An 18,657-nucleotide genomic window follows, 5' to 3' on the forward strand; every position below is an offset into this window, starting at 1 on the left:
TATTCGACGTTAGTAGTTCCGTAAATGTCTGTCAGAATATACACCTTTTTTCCCAGTAATAACGAGTTAAAAATTCTATTGTGTAGGAAAGATGTGCGTGGTTTTTAATCTTGCATAATTACGATTTACATCTCAATGAATCATTATCACAACCACTGTGCAATTTAACTTGAACAGAATGTTCCTTTATTGAAATCTAGGCATGGAACGGTTTATGAAGTACAACATGGAAATAGCTAGAGGTACATGGAACTTGTCTTACAGCGGTTGAGAGTTATATTCAACAGATCAATAGAGTGCAATCATAACACACAAAAACGGGTACCCCATGGGAGAGAAAAGTTGGGATTAACATGTGAGATCTCGGCTCCCAGCCTGTCCAGAAGAGATGTTGCAGGGGAACTTACCCCATCTATACGGTCGGTCCAGGGTTGCCAAACTCTCTCGTATTAGGGCAGTTCCTGTTTATATATGTCAGTTTGTACATAGGAAGAGCAGAGTTAATAGATTTTTTTTCCCAAGAACCTACGGAGGGGATCGGGAATTCCATCTTAGTATGATCTCTCCTCTAGCATAGTATAATAAGAAAGATATAAGTAGTTTGGTGTATCTAGGCCTTTGGACATCATCGTGAATATTTAGGAGCAGCAGCTCAGGGGTAGTTGAGAGGGCCAGCTGGAGGCGGAAGTTTATGAACCACTGTGCAATTTAAAACAATTCTACAGCCTCCTCATGAAAACGATACATATGTATATTTATTAATTACAGGTACTTATATAGTCAACAAAGGCAACAAACACCCATCAGGTGAATGATCCAACTGGTCATGTATTTACCTGACCATCATTAGGTGATGGCTTGCTCCCCCTCCATTCCCCCCTCCTCCCATTCCTTGTTTACACTTCTATAGTCAGTTTATGCAGTCGGTGCTTTACATATATATTGTACATTCACATCTGTCCCTGCCCTCGTAGAGCTTACAACCTATTTTAAGGTCCCTAATTAACATTCATACATACACATATTAAGGCCAATTTAGACAGGAGCCAATTAACCTACCAGCATGTCTTTAGATTGTGGGAGAAAACCGGAGTACCCGGAGGAAACCCACGCAGGCACAAGGAGAACATGCAAACTCAGTGTAGGTAGTGCCATGGTTGGGATTCAAACCGACGACCCTAGTATATGAAGTCATCTTGGCTGCTAAAGTTCATGTATAAATGCAGGAGGATTGAACCATTTTGGTCCATTCATTATTAGTCATGAGGCAGATAAAGTAAATGATTAATCGCTCACAGTTAAAAAAAAAAAAAAAAAAAAATCAGATTCAGTGGGAATATCTGTTCGTTCCTTGGTGCTGTTCAGCAAGCTTAATATAAGATTGCATTATCAACCATTTCCCCAGGTAGACGTCATATGATGTAATTTACTTTGAGTGAAGGTATCTGGATGATGCCAGCAGCTACAGGCCTCATCCAGATTTTTTTTTTCACCTGGCGATTCCTTACATTATAAAAGCCATCATAGCGGCTTGATTGCTTTTACAGGCAGCGGGAGGGGACAGCCCATCAGGGTCCCCGGCCATCTCGTATGAACCTCGGTCATGACGTCACTTCCAGCTCTGCCAGATGTAAACACTGACATTTTTTTAAAACGGCCCCCATCCCCCACGCAGGAGCAAACGCATATGTAGGTCACGCCCGCATATGTAAACTTCATTCAAATCACACGTGAGATATCGCTGCAATAATTCTAGCGCTAGACCTCTGTAACTCTAAACTGGAAACCTGTAAAAATGTTTAAACTATCGCCTATGGAGATTTTTAAGTACTGTAGTTTGACGCCGTTCCCCAAGTGCGCAATTTTAAAGCATGACATGTTTGGTATCTATTTACTCGGCGTAACATCATCTTTGACATTATAAAAAAATGGGGTAAATGTGTTTTTTTTTTGTTTTGTTTTGTTTTTTTAATTCATGAAATTTTTATTTTTTTTCCCCAAAAAATTGCATTTGAAAAGTTTCTGTGCAAATACCATGTGACGCAAAAAATTGCAACAACTGCCATTCTATTCCCTAGGGTCTTTGCTCAATATATATATATATATATATATATATATATATATATATCTGAATTCGCATCGCATTAACATCGCATGTGATCTGCACAGCAATGCAGTGCTAATCGCATTCCATGTTTGGCATCACACCATTGCGAACCGGCCCTAAATGTTTTTTTGGGGTTTTTTTTGTAGGAAGTAGGAAAGTAATTTTACTTTTGCATCATGTGTCACCAGCCATCTTTTCCCTGACCCTTTCTATCAATTTATCTCCTTGTCATGTCAAATAATCAACTCATTAGTGGCCTTAATAGTCTGCATGGCTCTTGGTCAGTTGTACCAATATTTTTTTGTTAAAATGATTGAATAATATATTGCATAGTTTTAGGAGAGGCGTAGATGTTTCATTTCTCACGTAGAAGGAAAATTCAGTGTATATTTCAGTAGGAGGGAGAATGTAGACCCTTCCTGTGTTGTAAAGCGTTAATGAACCTCATATCAGATGGCTGGAAGGAGTGATGAGAGTATATATCTCCACTGCTTCATACACAATAGAGGGCCCGGCCTCTTGCTAACTTATCAAGAATGACAAAGGCTGCAATCGGTCCAATCACACTCCGGACACATTCTTTCAACCCCATTCTAATGACTGTTGCGTCAAGTCAAATGTATAGGGGGCCATGTCTTGAAAGTTTGGTAGTCTTGTATGCTCACTGGATATACACAAGTCTTTACTGTCATAATTACCCAAAAACTTCAATATTGTTGACAAGATTTTTCACACTTTTCCTTGTTTACTGTTTCAAGGTTTGGTCTTTGTATTTTACATCTAGATTTTCAATTGTTTCTAGTGGTCACCTGTATATAGGGGAGTGCAATGCCTTCCCGTTTTACGAATATTGATGTAAATTCTATAAGGCTAGCCATACATGTTGAACAGTGTGGTTGGCTGGCCTGTCGGCTACTCGGGTTGATTTACTAAACTGGAGAGTGCAAAATCTGGTGCAGCTGGGCATCTTAGCCAATCGGCTTCTAACTTCAGCTAGTTCAATTAACCAGATCAACACTGGCCACTTTCACCCAGGCCAATTTTCAGATTTCAGCGCTTTCGCACTTTCAATGACAATTGTGCGGTCATGCACTGTACCCATATGAAATTTTTATCATTTTTGCATGCAAAAAGAGCTTTTTTTGGCGGTATTTAATCACTACCGGGGTTTTTATTTTTTGCTAAAAAAACTAAAAAAGATTGAAAAATGTGAAAAAAACATTTTTTCTTAGTTTTTGTTATAAAATTTTGCAAATAAGTAATTTTTCTTCTTCAATAATGGGGGCTGATGAGGCGGCACTGCTGTGCACCGATGAGCAGTGTAAACAATGAACTCACTGCCCTGTCAGACTTTCCTGTTATCAGCTCTCCTTTCCTCACACAGAGACAGCGTGTGAGGAAAGGAATGCCGATAACCAGCAAGTCTGTTTTACATGTGACCAGCTGTGATTGGACACAGCTGATCACATGATAAAGGGTGTAATTGGACCCTTTCCTGTGATCAGCTGTGTCCAAAGGACACAGCGGTCACAGAGCGTGCATGATGCATGCCCCAGGGGGTGCGAGGGAGGCAGACACATGGGAGGATGTCCATAGAGAGCTGTGCCGTAGCCATCTTTCAGCTATACCAGTGTCGGGAAACAGTTAAGCTTTGACAAAATAATAATAAAAAAAAACTGAAAGCTGATTGGTTTCTGTGCAGAGCTGCACCAGATTTTGCGCACTCCAGTTTTAGTAAATCAACCCCAGTGTATTCTGACACCCAGAAGCTGTGGCTCTTTAAATGACCAAACAGTGACTGCAGCTGATTGGATGCAGTCACTATTTGGCTGACAATTTTCTGCCTGGCTCCTTTGATTTTTTTTTTTTTTTTTTTAAGGTAAAGTTTGTCAGGCTGGGTGCTGCTGACAGGGCCACCCATGACCAAACTTTGAGCCATGTATGGAAGGTGTTGGAGTCGCACAATGCTTCTTGATTTTCAGTAAATTGGAACTTCACCCCAAGAGTTGCAATGATGGAGTGCAGCAGGCAAGCACAGTCATGATGATCAGGGACAAGGTTATACCACCTTACATTGGTGGTCGGTGGCGAGGGGCCACCTTGCGTTGGTGGAAAGGCCCCTCTTAAAGACCGCTAAAAAGATCATTGGTGTCAATGGTTACTGGTCCAATATCTCTACTAAGTATTAGTACCAGAACTATGCAGGCAGAGCAGGGTGGATATAAATCAATTATTTAAAAAAAAATCAAACAGATCTGATTTTTTTTTTTTTTATTCAAATCTGATTTTGTTTTTTGTTTTTTTTTTCTTTTTGATTTTTATAAAATGTAAAATGTAAAGCTGCCTGAAGATAGTTTTACTATTTAGGATACATTAATATATTAGTTTATTCAGCATGAAATGGAGCTTAGTTATGTAGAATGTAGAACTCATTCAATGAATCCAAGCTGATATAACATGCACTGCATTGATGCATTTACACAATTTCACAGTAACCATGAGCTAAAACAAAGTTCAGAAATATTCCTTTATCCCAGTGTTTTGCAAATCTATGTACACTACAAACTGTATGATTGAATCGGTTCTGATATCGCTGTTTTACTAAGAGCCCTTGCACACTGGGGCGGGGTCGGCGGTAAAACGCCGCTATTATTAGCAGCGTTTTACCGTTGGTATTCGGCCGCTAGCGGGGCGGTTTTACCCCCCGCTAGCGGCCGAGAAAGGGTTAAATACCACCGCAAAGCACCTCTGCAGAGGCGCTTTGCCGGCGGTATAGCCGCGCCGTCCCATTGATTTCAATGGGCAGGAGCGGTAAAGGAGCGGTATACACTCCGCTCCTTCACCGCTCCGAAGATGCTGCTGGCAGGACTTTTTTTACCGTCCTGCCAGCGCACCGCTCCAGTGTGAAAGCCCTCGGGGCTTTCACACTGGATACACAGCAGCGGCACTTTCAGGTCGGTTTGCAGGCGCTATTATTAGCGCAATAGCGCCTGCAAACCACCCCAGTGTGCAAGGGCTCTAACCTGACAGCTTATTATTCTAAATAGGAAACCTTCATTTTGTTTGCAAATATTAAAGATTCTAACTACCAGCAAGAATAAGTCTTCACATTTAAAGAGCACCTGTCATTTCAGATCCATCATGGCAGCGCCTGTTAGCGGGCATCCACTCACCTGCTGCCAGGTCCCTCACCTTGTTGTGTCACTGCCGCATCACCAGTCGTCTCATTAAAGTAAATGGGACTGTCGGTGAGTCAACAGCGTGTCAGAGGAGGGGCCGCTGCGGGACAGAGATGACAGTTGCTCTTTAGAAATTATGATTTAAATAGAGTTGATTTAAATCAAATCCACCTTGAGTCTTCCATAGAACCTCTGCTTGAGATCAGGACTTTATTTGCAAAACATTCAAGTCCTGTTCAGTTTTTTTTTGCTTATGAACTTTCTCGTCTAAAACGCCAAAGACAAGTTCTGTTGCCAATATTGTCAGGGGTACCCTTCATGTTTCTGCCTTTTCTCCATGCAGTTCTATGCCAACTAACTATAACGGGACTGATCCTGAATGCATTTTCACAACCCTTTAACTGCACATGCACAGGCGTAAAATGTGGTTTAATTTGGTGGTGCGTGACTATTTTTTTTTCTTCAATTTTCTTCCTGTACATTCAGAATTTGATGTGCCTATTTTAAATATAAACAATATTTAGAAGCTACCCACTGAAATATTGGACCTCCTGCCCTGTGTTTCTCCATTTCTGCCCATCTAATTTGTTTAAAAAATCGGAATTGGCTGAACAATTTCTCTCTTTTTAAAAATCAAGGACGAAACAGACATGTCTTTAACCCCCTTTTAGTGATAGCATATTAGGAGGTATTGGTCGGCCATGCTTTTTAAATTTTTTGGAAGACAAATAGTTAATTTCCATTTCCATTAAACCATTACCAGCTCCACGAGCTGCGTCCCAGAGCCAAGACTTAGTTTGTTTTCCGTCTCCCCAGACCTCATCAGCTGTTTGTTATCTTTTGAAATCTTGGGTTTATTCTGCGGAAAAATAATAGTGACGTCCCTAATGCACTTTACGACCCAGGCCGCGGTGACTCAGACTGTCTGGGAAGATGTGGGGATGCACTTGCCAGAATGTTCAGTTCCGAGCAAAAAAAGGAGTAAAAAAAAAAAACAGAATCCTAATTGTTTCATCATAAATAAGAGATGGTTCTCGCTGGATGGCATAGCTAGAGTCAGGTTTAGGAAAGCAGATGCTTTTGTGGATACTTGAGCTGAGCAGGACTAGATAATCCTGGTAAGCATCAGAAGTTTATCACATCGGGCTTGAAACTTCGCAAGTATTCAGTAAGAACTTTCTTGATGGGCACTCCATTCTTTGTTTTATAGTATATAAGAAAAACATAATAAATACGTGGGTTTCAGTATTGAAGCCTTCCTTGTGTTCTAAGATGTAATTCAATGACAATTATCTTTTGTTTAGTGTTGTTTTGTTTTTTTTTTTGTTTTTGTTTTTTGTTTTTTTTTTTAATGCTTCTTTTGGAATGGGTCACATGATAACGAGGCGAGCAATTTTCTTTTTGTGACTGGAAGTTATTGCGAAATCACAAAAAAAAAATCATTCAGTTAATTTCTCCAATATATGTACATTTCACCATGTGTTATTCCTTCAAAGCCTTGTTACCACCTCTCCAAAAATAACTCAGCAGCTACACGTACTGTAGCTGCTGTCTTTAAATATAAGGACACCTACCTGTACTGGAATCCAGCGATGTTGGCACCGCAGCCGATGATTCCACCGGCTTTCGGGTGCTGCCACCGCAGTTGCCGGTAAGGGAACCCGGGCTGTGAAGGCTTGCGCCTTCACAGCCGGGTCCCTACTGTGCATGCGCTCCTACTGGCCTGGCAACGGGGAGAAGGGAGCTGAACTTGACCTTCTGACATGCCTCGCCGTGGTGAGGTCCGACAGAAGTGGGGACAGGGTACCTTTCAAAAACAGGTACCCGCTCCCCCCTCCCCCCTGAAAGGTGCCAAATGTGTCACCGGAGGGGGGGCATCAGATAAGTAGAAGCTCCACTTTTGGTTGGAACGCCGCTTTGCGTCTAAGTGTAAAACAAATGTTGATGCCTAAGCACAATTTTTTTACTTTGTGCTTTTTTTAATGTGAAACGTGTAAGTTAAAGGTGTAAAAATATTACAGAACAAAGCAAACAAAATAAAAAGTTTTAATTATTAATATTTTATAAAAATATAAGTGGAAAAAAAAAAAATCAGGAAAATAATTAAATGGCGGAGAATAAGGTGTTAAGGCGGATTAGAGTAAATTAAGGGTCTTCTGGGGTCCCTCGGCAGCTCTTGTGGCTCCTCCCCCGTATCAAATAACCCCCTAGGAGAAGCGCTCTCCCGGGGGGTTACCTTGCGGGCGCGCTCCCAAGTCCAGCATTTGCCCCCCCCCCCCCCCCCCCACAGCGTCCACGTCATTGGATTTGATTGACGGCAGCGGGAGCCAATGGCTGCACTGCTATCAATCTATACAATCAAGAGCCAGGACCCCGTGCAGAGAGGGACAGCGCGTCTCCGCCGAGGGAAATACGGGACTCGGGTAAGTAAAGTAGGGGGGGCTGGGGGTCGCTGCCTGAAGTTTGCATTAAGATGCATTAAGGTGAAAAAACACAAGGGTTTACAACTCCTTTAATCGGGGGTTAAACAGAGGAACATTTAATTTTAAAAAATTGACAGTTTGCTTTAAACGGACTTCATCTGCAGATGGAAGTTCATCCCTTTGATCTGTTGATGAAGAAAAACTGTCAGATACAAAAAGAAACCATATTTCTTTTTATCTTTCGGCTGAGCTGCTTTTTTTTTTGACAGCTTCAATTGCCCTGACTTCCATTTATACTTCAGCTGTCAACAGGGAAACCCCACTGACAGCTGAATGAGTCATCGGTCAAAGACGCGGCAGCCCCGCTCCTTAACAACCAATAATTGTCTGTTTTGGGTTTTTTTTTTACATTTCAGCTGTCAGTGGGGGAATCCCGCTGTCAGCTGAAAGAACCGAGCCTGAAAGTATGGGTTTCAGGTATCGAAGCATTTGCACGAGTACCGATACTCGTGCGCTTAGTATCGGCACCAATTCTGGTATCGGTGTAATCCTAGTTACGACCATAGCCTACCACCAAAAAAATAAATAGATTAAAAAAAAAAGATTCTCCTGCTCCAGACAATCGGAGATGCCACATACCCGAATTTTATCCGAATTACAGCCTGTATTACAGCCCAGAAACAATTTTGCTTTTTTTTTTTTCTTTTTTTTTCATCCTGCCTTAATCACTGACGCTAACTGACACTGATACTAATTTAAAAAATCTTTTAAAAAAAAAAAAAAAATCCTGTCCAAAATATACTCGTCAAAACCTTTGGCCTTGACTTTTGACCCTTACCTGCCTCAAAAACTAGCCCCGATCGTTAGTACGCGGTCGTGCGACACTTTACCCAAATAAAATGTATTTCCTTTTTTCCCCACTAATGGAGCTTATTTTTGGTGATATTTGATCACCTCTATATTTTTTTTATTTTTTGCACTATAAAGAAAAAACAACCAATGATTAGGAGGGAAAAAAAATATGTTTTACTTTCTGCTATATAACATATATCCAATAAAAAAATGTAATACAAAATCAAATGTCTTCATCAATTTAACTAAAATGTATTCTGCTACATATTTTTGGTAAAAAAAATCCAAATAAGCATATATTGATTGGTTTGCGCAAAAGTTATAGCATTTACAAACTATGGGATAGATTTATGGAATTTTTATTTATTTTTCTTGCTAGTAATGGCGGTGATCAGCAACTTATAGGGGGAACTGCGATATTGCGCCGGACAAATCGGACACTGACACTTTTTTTTTTTTGGCGGGACCAGTGATCAGTGCTAAAAATATGCACTGTCCCTGTACTAATGACACTGGCTGGGAAGGGATTAACATCAGGGGTGATCAAAGGGTTAACTGTATGCCTAGCCAGTGTTTTTACTGTAGTGTGAGAAGTGCTTTTACTAGGGGAAGGCATAGATCAATGTCCCTGCTTTGCAGAAATGCAGAATCCATGCCTTCCTTAAACCCCTTTCACACTGGGGGCGTGTTTTAGGCGTTTTAGCACTAAAATTAGCACCTGAAAAGTGCCTCTCATGCCTCACCAGTGTGAAAGCCCGAGTGCTTTCACACTGGTGTGGTGCACTTGCAGAACAAGAAAAAAAGTCCTGCAAGCAGCATCTTTGGGGTGGCTCCCAAAACGCCCTACCCACTGAAATGAATGAGCAACACGCAACACGGACACTTTTAACCCTTTCCTCGGCCTCTAGCAGGGGTTAAAAGCGCCGCTAAAACAGGCGGCACTTTACCGCTAATGCCGGAACTGCCCCAGTGTGAAATTACCCTAACTGATAGAACGGCGATCTGCCTTGTTTACATAAGCAGATCGCCGTTCTGCCTGTGTCCTGATCGATCACCGGACATCAGGTCCACAGGACCCACTGTGTAGGACCACAGCGGGGGCGGGCTGCTGGCGGAGCACACTCGTGCCCAGATACCCAGGGGTGCAGATATATATGTGATCCTGCCCAGAGGGGCCGCCCTATAGCAGTGAAACTGCTATAGGGCGGTCGGCAAATGGTTAACACCATCATTCACCTGCAGGACCACCTAATATCTATCACAAACCTTTCTACTGGTCCAGCGCGGCCTCTAGCTCAAACTAATCACTTGACAGTCATTATTATGGACTTGAGAAGAAAAGATGTTTTGTAGTCCAGCAGGAGATAACTGGACAGGACTAATTATTGGTGCTGCTTGTAATTTCAGTACAGCATTGTTAGTGCTGTCGCTTACATCGGTTAGGAGCTGCCTGGATTTCTGACAGATCAACAGGTATTTTTCTTTACTTTTTAGAGGGATATACAGGGAAGTGTACATATTGCAGAAATGTACTTATTTATTTTTTGCCCACACATGTACACTTTTGAGTTTTTGTACAAGCCATTCAACGAGAGCTTTTACTTCTCTGTGCCTGCCACCATGTTGGTTAAGAGGTAATGACCGGGTCAGAGCATTTCCTACGGACTTCCACGTCAAGATGATACAGAGATTATAAACTAAGTGTGCAAGGTAATTATCAAAAAATAAATAAAAATCACAAGCAGGAAAAACCCTAGTCTCATATCTTTTAGTGATTATCAGGAAAAGGAAAAGGATGAGATAATGTTGGGCTCTGCTCCTCTGTACTGAACCAATAAGAATCACCATGGCCCAGTTTGTCGCCATTACTCATTTTATACTACAAAGAGTTTTTTTCTTCTGCTAATTGGAGGGAAATGCTATGTAGCTTTAATGTAATCCACTTGCAGATTGAAGTCATTCTCCTGATAACTTAATAGAGTTTATCTTGGCATTTAGAACTTTGAACATCAGTTCTTAAAGTGGTTGTAAATCCATCCATATACTAAGTGAAGTGACTGGCCTCAGGTGATACACAGAGATGGGAAAAAAAATCCTCCTTCCAAGTTGCACCAGTCTTCCAATCGGTGCGATGCCGACTTTGCGGTGCTGCACTACTTTTGGCGATTTTCAGTAAACATCTGTACATGAACCCGCACAGATGTCTTTGAAATCACCCCCGAACTCGCACTGAAATGCGGGTTTGAAATCTGAACTTGCACGATTTCAAACCCGTGTTCGGCGTGAACGAGGGCTCAAAGTCTATATTTTTTTTACAAAGCTTGTCTGAGCTGTCAGAAAATAGGGACGTAGAGCTAAAGTTACACTCTGCAAAGCTTAGAGAGGACAGTTCTGAGAGCTGATTGAAGGGAAGGGAGCAGAGCTGAGGCTGTCAATCAGCATGAGATCCTATCCTTGTCACCTTTTTTTTCTGTTGGGGTCAGGAAAACTTGTCAGAAGTGATTCATGCTGATAGCAGAGGAATGAAGCAACAGACAGAAATTACATTTAGTGCTCTGGATTGAGACTAGTACACACTATAGAAGGATATGCTTTGTTTATATTTCATGTCTGAGGTTCACAACCACTTTACGTTGTCCGTAGACTAGAGGCCTTTGCAATGTGAAGCCACATACCTCTTTAAATATGAGTGATCACATTGGCTGTTAGTTTTGAAGCTTGTAGAGCAGGGCAGGCACGCTGCAGATTCTTCCTCAACAATGACAAGGTTCCTTGACCTGCGTGATCCCTATTCCTTCAAAAAAGCCCAAGCTACTGATGTTAGTAAGCATCCCACAGACATGAGGTCATTACCAAAGAAATGCATAGATACAGCAGAAAGTTCCCATTCCATGGAAAACCAACCATGCTAATTTGCATATTGGGAGCTTCCTTTAGTTTAAAAAATATGTACTGTAGGCCACATTTTAGATTTAGGTATTTAAATGACTGAAGAACTTCAGGGAAGCTTTTCTTTGGACTGACGTTCTTTAATGTCCTGCACACCTTTTTCTCTTGAGGGTCTTCAGGGTTTAGATCTCTGTACTTCCAAACTCCATCACAATACTTGGCCTATTGCAGAGGGGGTCACCCTTTTGTCTCATAATTCTGCAGTTAAGAGGCAGGATATCTTACTCGTTTTTTCCCTGACAAAAGAGGTTATTCAGTCCACCCAATGCTGCAATATCATTTTTGGGTAAACAAGGCTTTTCACAAACAATTGTCAATAAACCTTTATTTACCCAGGCACATGTTGCCAGATAGGTTTCTTTGTGGCTTCCTCATGAAGTTCTCCTTCTGTCCATCTCCTCTTCTATCATACTTCCTCTGTCTAGGACTGGTAGTTTCTCTCCGCTGCTCTGTAGCATTTTTTTATAAAAGGTACTTCATCTGCAGGCCACATGTGAAAGAGGCTTTGCCGCCATGGAGGAGACCCACCAAAAGAAGATTGAGGACCTCCAGAGACAACACCATCGAGAACTGGAGAAGCTGCGAGAAGAGAAGGACCGTTTGTTGGAAGAAGAGACTGCAGCCACCATCTCGGGTACGTGGATACTGGATGCAGTAATGTTGCAGCTATGGAAGCTGTGCTTGAAGCTTTCTATTTCTTTTATTTTTTATTTCTCTTGGTCAGCTAGAGCTCAGACTTGGCAAAGGTAAAATGTAAAGTTCATTGAATACAGCCCCAGTGACAGTCTTAGGTCCTGCCTTTCACAAAGAAAGTATGAAAAGTCAGCCTATGGTGGCTTCAGATTTTTAGCCTTGAAAGTTATTGTTCCCCTTAAAGCTGAATTCCAGGAATTACTAGCTACTTTGTAAAAACTGCAGGCATACCATGAGTTAAGTCTAACAAGGTGTCTGCCTCCTCCTAGACTTCTCTCTATTATTCACATCTGACAGGTTTATTGTGCTCCAGGAGGATAACTTGCGGAGCTCTGAAACTGCTTACTGTGGTCTTGGTTTCTTCAAGAGGAGAGTCGCTGGAACAGCTTTGCCTTCCCCTCCCTGCCTTCTGACCATTCACAGAAGCCTTTGTATTATGTGAACTCATTCATAATATACAAAGGCTTCTGTGAATGGGCAGCAGAGGGGAGGGGTGGGCATTGCTGCTGTGTGTGCTGCTCTCCTCTTACAGCCGGAGTCCCTGGGAGTGCAATAAACCTGTCACATCCTGTGAGGGGAAAAAAGTATTTGATCCCCTGCTGATTTTGGACGTTTGTTGACTGACAAAGAAATGATCAGTCTAATTGTAGGTTTATTTCAACAGTGAGAGACAGAATAACAGCAAAAAAATTTACTTAGTACTTGGTGGCAAAACCCTTTTTGGCAATCACAGAGGTCAGACATTTCTTGTAGTTGACCACCAGGTTTGCACACATCTCATGAGGGATTTTGTCCCACTTCTCTTTGCAGATCCTCTCCAAGTCATTAAGGTTTCAAGACTGACTTTTGGTAACTCCAACCTTCAGCTTCCTATACATATTTTCTATGGGATTAAGGCCTGGAGACTGGCTAGGCCACTCCATAACCTTAATGTACTTGTTCTTGGGCCACTCCATTTTCAATGCCCTGGCTGAGGGAGATTCTCACCCAAGATTTGGCAGTACATGGCCCTGTCCATCATTCCTTTGATGCGGTGAAGTTGTCCTATCCCCTTGGCAGAAAAACACCCCCAAAGCAAAATGTTTCCACCTCCATGTTTGACGGTGGGGATGGTTTCCTTTGGGTCATAGGCAGCATTCCTCCTCCCCCAAACACGACAAGTTAAGTTGATGCCAAAGAGCTCGATTTTGGTTTCATCTGACCACAACACTTCATTGACAAGATTCTCCCATGTGGTTCTGGGTTGGTTCCTAACCGTTTTCATGATCTTTGAAACTCCACAAGGTGAGATCTTGCATGGAGCCCCAGACCAAGGGAGATTGACAGTTTTTTTGTGTTTCTTCCATTTCCAAAAAATTACACCAACTTTTGTCACCCTCTCACCAAGCTGCTTGGCGATGGTCTTGTAGCCCATTCCAGCCTTCGGCAGGTCTACAATCTTGTCCCTGACATCCTTGGCCAGCTCTTTGATCTTGGCCATGGTGGAGAGATTGGAATCTTATTGATTGCTTCTGTGGACAGGTGTCTTTTTATACAGGTAACAAGCTGAGATTAGGAGAACTGCCTTTAAGAGTGATCCTAATCTCAGCTTGTTACCTGTATAGATGACACCTGGGAGCGAGAAATATTGCTGATTGATAGGGGATCAAATACTTATTTCACTCATTAAAATGCAAATCAATTTATAACTTTTTTAAATAATTTTTTCTGGATTTATTTTGTCGTTTTGTCTCTCACTGTTAAAATAAACCTACCATTAAACTTAGACTGATCATTTCTTTATCAGTGGGCAAACGTTCGAAATCAGCAGGGGATCAAATATTTTTTTCCCTCACTGTACAGTGCCTTGAAAAAGTATTCATACCCCCTGAATTTGCCGCATTTTGTCATGTTACAACCAAAAACGTAAAGGTATTTTATTGGGATTTTATGTAATAGACCAACACAAAGTGGCACATAATTGTGAAATGGAAGGGAAATGATAAATGGTTTCCACATTTTTTACAAATAAATATGTGAAAAGTGTGGCGCACATTTGTATTCAGTCCACCTGAGTCAATACTTTGTAGAACCACCTTTCCCTGCAATTACAGCTGCAAGTCTTTTTGGGGATGTCTCTACCAGCTTTGCACATCTAGAGAGTGATATTTTTGCCCATTCTTCTTTGCAAACTAGTTCAAGCTCTGTCAGATTGGATGGAGAGCGTCTGTGAACAGCAATTTTCAAGTCCTGCCACAGATTCTCAATTGAATTTAGGTCTGGACTTTGAATAGGCCATTCTATCACATGAATATGCTTTGATCTAAACAATTCCATCATAGCTCTGGCTGTATGTTTTAAGGTTGTTGTCCTGCTGGAAGGTAAACCTCCACCCCAGTCTCAAGTCTTGCAGACTCTAATAGGTTTTCTTCTAAGATTGCCCTGTATTTGGCTCCATCCGTCTTCCCATCATCTCTGACCAGCTTCCCTGTCCCTGCTGAAGAAAAGCATCCCTACATGATGCTGCCACCACCATCTTTCACAGTGGGGATGGTGTGTTCAGGGTGATGTGCAGTGTTCGTTTTCGGCCACACAGAGTGTGTTGCGTTTAGGCCAAAAGTTAAATTTTGGTCTCGTCTGACCAGAGCACCTTCTTCCACATGTTTGCAAACTCCAAACAGGACTTCTAATGGTTTCTTTCACAATGGCTTTCTTCTTGTCACTCTTCCATAAAGGCCAGATTTGTGGAGTGCACGACTAATAGTTGTCCTGTGGACAGATTCTCACACCTGAGCTGTGGATCTCTGCAGGTCCTCCAGAGTTACCATGGGCCTTTTGGCTGCTTCTCTAAATAAATGCTTTCCTTGCCCAGCCTTTCATTTTATTTGGACGGCCATGTCTTGGTAGGTTTGCAGTTGTACCATACTCTTTCCATTTTCAGATGATGGATTGAACAGTGCTCCGTGAGATGTTCAAAGCTTGGGATTTTTTTTTTATAACCTAACACTGCTTTACCTTTCTCCACAACTTTATCCCTGACCTGTCTGGTGTGTTCTTTGGCCTTCATGATGCTGTTTGTTCACTAAGGTTCTCTAACAAACCTCTGAGGGCTTCACAGAACAGCTGTATTTATACTGAGATTCAATCACACACAGGTGGACTCTATTTACGAATTTGTGACTTCTGAAGGCGATTGGTTCCACTAGACTTTAGTTAGGGGTATCAGAGTAAAGGGGGCTGAATACAAATGCACACCACACTTTTCAGATATTTATTTGTAAAAAAAAATGAAAACCATTTATCATTTTCCTTCCACTTCACAATTACGTGCCACTTTGTGTTGGTCTATCACATAAAATCCCAATAAAATACATTTACGTTTTTGGTTGTAACATGACATAATGTGGAAAATTTCAAAGGGTATGAATACTTTGTCAAACACTCTACAGCAGCCACATATCAGGAATATGAAATGTTGGGGTAACAAACGCTTTAACTATGCATAGATGCGGTGGCTGTATTCATTTTCTTCTGTAGGTTTTTTTTTTTCACTGTACTGTATCTATGGAGGTGCAGTATTGTTATCCAAGAACAGGACCACAGAGCATCCCCTCTTTTGCATAACACATAGGGGAAGTGTTCTGTAGTTCACATATTGTATATAACCTGGTCAAAGATAACACTACAGATGCACAGGACAACACTAGATGTCAGGTAGAATCAACAGTTATTTTTTTTCATTTCTTGATTAGATATAACCAAACACTTTCAGTGGTATATGTAAAAAGAAAAGGTCAGTGTCAGGGTTTACATACACTCTAATTTTCAATTGTGACTGGAGTGCATCCTTAACCTGTTCCCATCAAAGCAATATCCGAATGACAGCTACAGCGCAGACCTACATTGCCGGGAAGCCATCAATAGACGTCCTCCCCTTTGCACACTCCCTGTGCGCCCCCTGCAGGGCGCGCGTGGTGCACGCTGTGATGACCGAGTCAATGTGACTCAGGTGATCGGAGTAAGGGGCGAATCCCAGCCCCTTACCACGTGAACAGCTGTCAGCCAATGACAGCTGATCCTGTGATGTAAACAGAAGATCCGTAATCGTTTTTTTTTTTTTTTTTTTCTCCTCACGCTGACAGTGTGAGGAGAAAAAAAAAGCCAATCACCGGCTTCTGTGTAAGAGACATCGGTCCCGAAGAGGAAGAGGAACAGCCGTCTCATCTGTGCCAACCAGTACTGCCTGCCAGTGCCCACACAGTGCATACCAGTCTATATCAGTGCCAACTATTAATGCCCAGGAGTGTCATCTATCAATGCCCACCAGTGGTGCCAATCAGTGCCTCAACAATGCCACCTAGCAGTGCTGCCTATCAGTGTCACTTACCAGTGCCCATCACTGCCAGCTATCAGTGCCGCCTATTAGTGCCCTTCAGTGCCACCTATCAATGCCTTTCAGTGCCACCTCTCAGTGCCCACCAGTTCCGCCTTATCAGTGCCTATCAATTTGGGTATAGTGTAGCATGACCGCGCAATTGTCATTCAAAGTGTGACAGCGCTGAAAGCTGAAAATTGGTCTGGGCAGGAGGAGGGTGTAAGTGCCCAGTAAGCAAGTGGTTAAGAGTACAGGATATGTAATAATGCAGAATATTTTAGTGGTGTGTCCTATTAAATTCAGGAGAAATAGGTGTATCTGGAATTTTAGCCAAAAGCAGCAGCGCCCTTGTACGTATCCAAGGTAAATACAACTTTCCCAAGTCCGGTACAAAGTACAGTTATCGTTAATCTGCCAATTTAAGTGTATATGCCAATCTGTAGTATACTGATTGCAGTGGCTTATCTCCTAATCAGTGGCTCTTTTATCTAAAACGTATAGTGCTCAGAAGAAAAGTATTTTGGTTTATTGTACTTTCTTTTCTAATACATTGACTTTTTAAATTTTTTTTTCTACAGCCATTGAAGCAATGAAGAACGCCCACCGTGAGGAGCTTTTTAGAGAGCTGGAGAAATCTCAGCGCTCCCAAATCAGTAGCCTCAATGCGGATGTGGATTCTCTGCGGAGGCAGTACCTGTAAGTCTCGTGAAAATAAAGTACCTCACCTCTAAAACCATTGAAACTTGTTCTTTAGAGCTTAAAAGAGGAACTGTAGCCAGGCTGTGGATATTCAGATATTTATATTTTCTTAACACTGTAAATTAGCTTAAAACAAGCCCCAACTGGCCTCTGCAGCTGCAGACACTGTGGAGCAATTCATCCCAAAAGAAGTACTGAAGTTGTTCAAGGGGGTTCTCAGCATTCTGCTTTCCACCTCTTCCTGTGCACCTGCTTTGTGTTTACATTGCAGATTAGAATGCTGGCAGGTTGCCAAGTCAGTGCCTTCAGCTACAGACATGTGGCTTGTCCTAAAGCTTTCTTTTCCATATTATGTCCTAACTTCCTGACCATGATTATAAGAAAAATTGGCGAGGAAGCCATAAGATTAGAACCTTGAGCCAACAAGAATCAAAATGAGTTTTTTACCTTTAGTCCCACTAGGTCTAAATGGTGAGTTTGATCTTAACTGTTTAATGATTTTTTTAAATACGGTAGGTTATTTTCTCTTCTCCCTGCTTTGATTTTTTTACTTCAGAAGGTTGATCCATGTTTTTATTGAGTATATTGTGGTATTGTTCATACACCGTTTCCATATCCCCGTTCTAGCTAGGTAGCTCTTACCCTGTTCTGTAGTGTTTTCATTTCCATATTTTATTTTGATTTTTTTTAAAAATTTTTTAAATGAACTTTTGCTATATTTCTTATCCAGATTGGTTTTACAGTATCTCACAAAAATGAGTACACCCCTCACATTTTTGTAATTATTTTATTATATCTTTACATTGTAGCAAAGTGTCATGTCTTCAGTATTGTCACATGAAAAGTAGTGAGTGTACAGCTCGTAGAACGGTGTAAATTTGCTGTCCCCTCAAAATAACTCCACACACAGCCATTGATGTCTAAACCGCTGGCAACAAAAGTGAGTACACCCCTAAGTGAAAATGTCCAAATTGGGCCCAAAGTGTCAATATTTTGTGTGGCCACCATTATTTTCCAGCACTGCCTTAACCCTCTTGGGCATGGAGTTGACCAGAGTTTCACAGGTTGCCACTGGAGTCCTCTTCCACTCCTCCATGACGACATCACAGAGCTGGTGGATGTTAGAGACTTTGCGCTCCTTCACCTTCCATTTGAGGATGCCCCACAGATGCTCAATAGGGTTTAGGTCTGGAGACATGCTTGGCCAGTCCATCACCTTTACCCTCCGCTTCATTAGCAAGGCAGTGGTCGTCTTGGAGGTGTGTTTGGGGTCGTTATCATGTTGGAATACTGCCCTGCAGCCCAGTCTCCGAAGGGGGGGGGATCATGCTCTGCTTCAGTATGTCACAGTACATGTTAGAATTCATGGTTTCCTCAATGAACTGTAGCTCCCCAGTCCCG

The 18,657-nt window shown here is 41.9% G+C and overlaps 1 protein-coding gene across 3 annotated transcripts in view; it reads left to right on the plus strand.

Annotated features, from left to right (window-relative positions):
• MPRIP (myosin phosphatase Rho interacting protein) overlaps window positions 1-18,657 on the plus strand; it is a gene marked incomplete in the record, with an annotated part of 237,778 nt that overhangs the window by 203,529 nt on the left and 15,592 nt on the right. For all 3 annotated transcript variants that reach the window (XM_073636314.1, XM_073636315.1, XM_073636316.1), the window contains 2 exon segments: window positions 11,997-12,144; window positions 17,136-17,253. In XM_073636314.1, the coding sequence (XP_073492415.1) occupies window positions 11,997-12,144; window positions 17,136-17,253 (266 nt within the window).

This window comes from Aquarana catesbeiana, linkage group LG06 (assembly GCF_042186555.1).
Source record: "Aquarana catesbeiana isolate 2022-GZ linkage group LG06, ASM4218655v1, whole genome shotgun sequence".
Classification (NCBI taxonomy): Eukaryota; Metazoa; Chordata; class Amphibia; order Anura; family Ranidae; genus Aquarana; species Aquarana catesbeiana.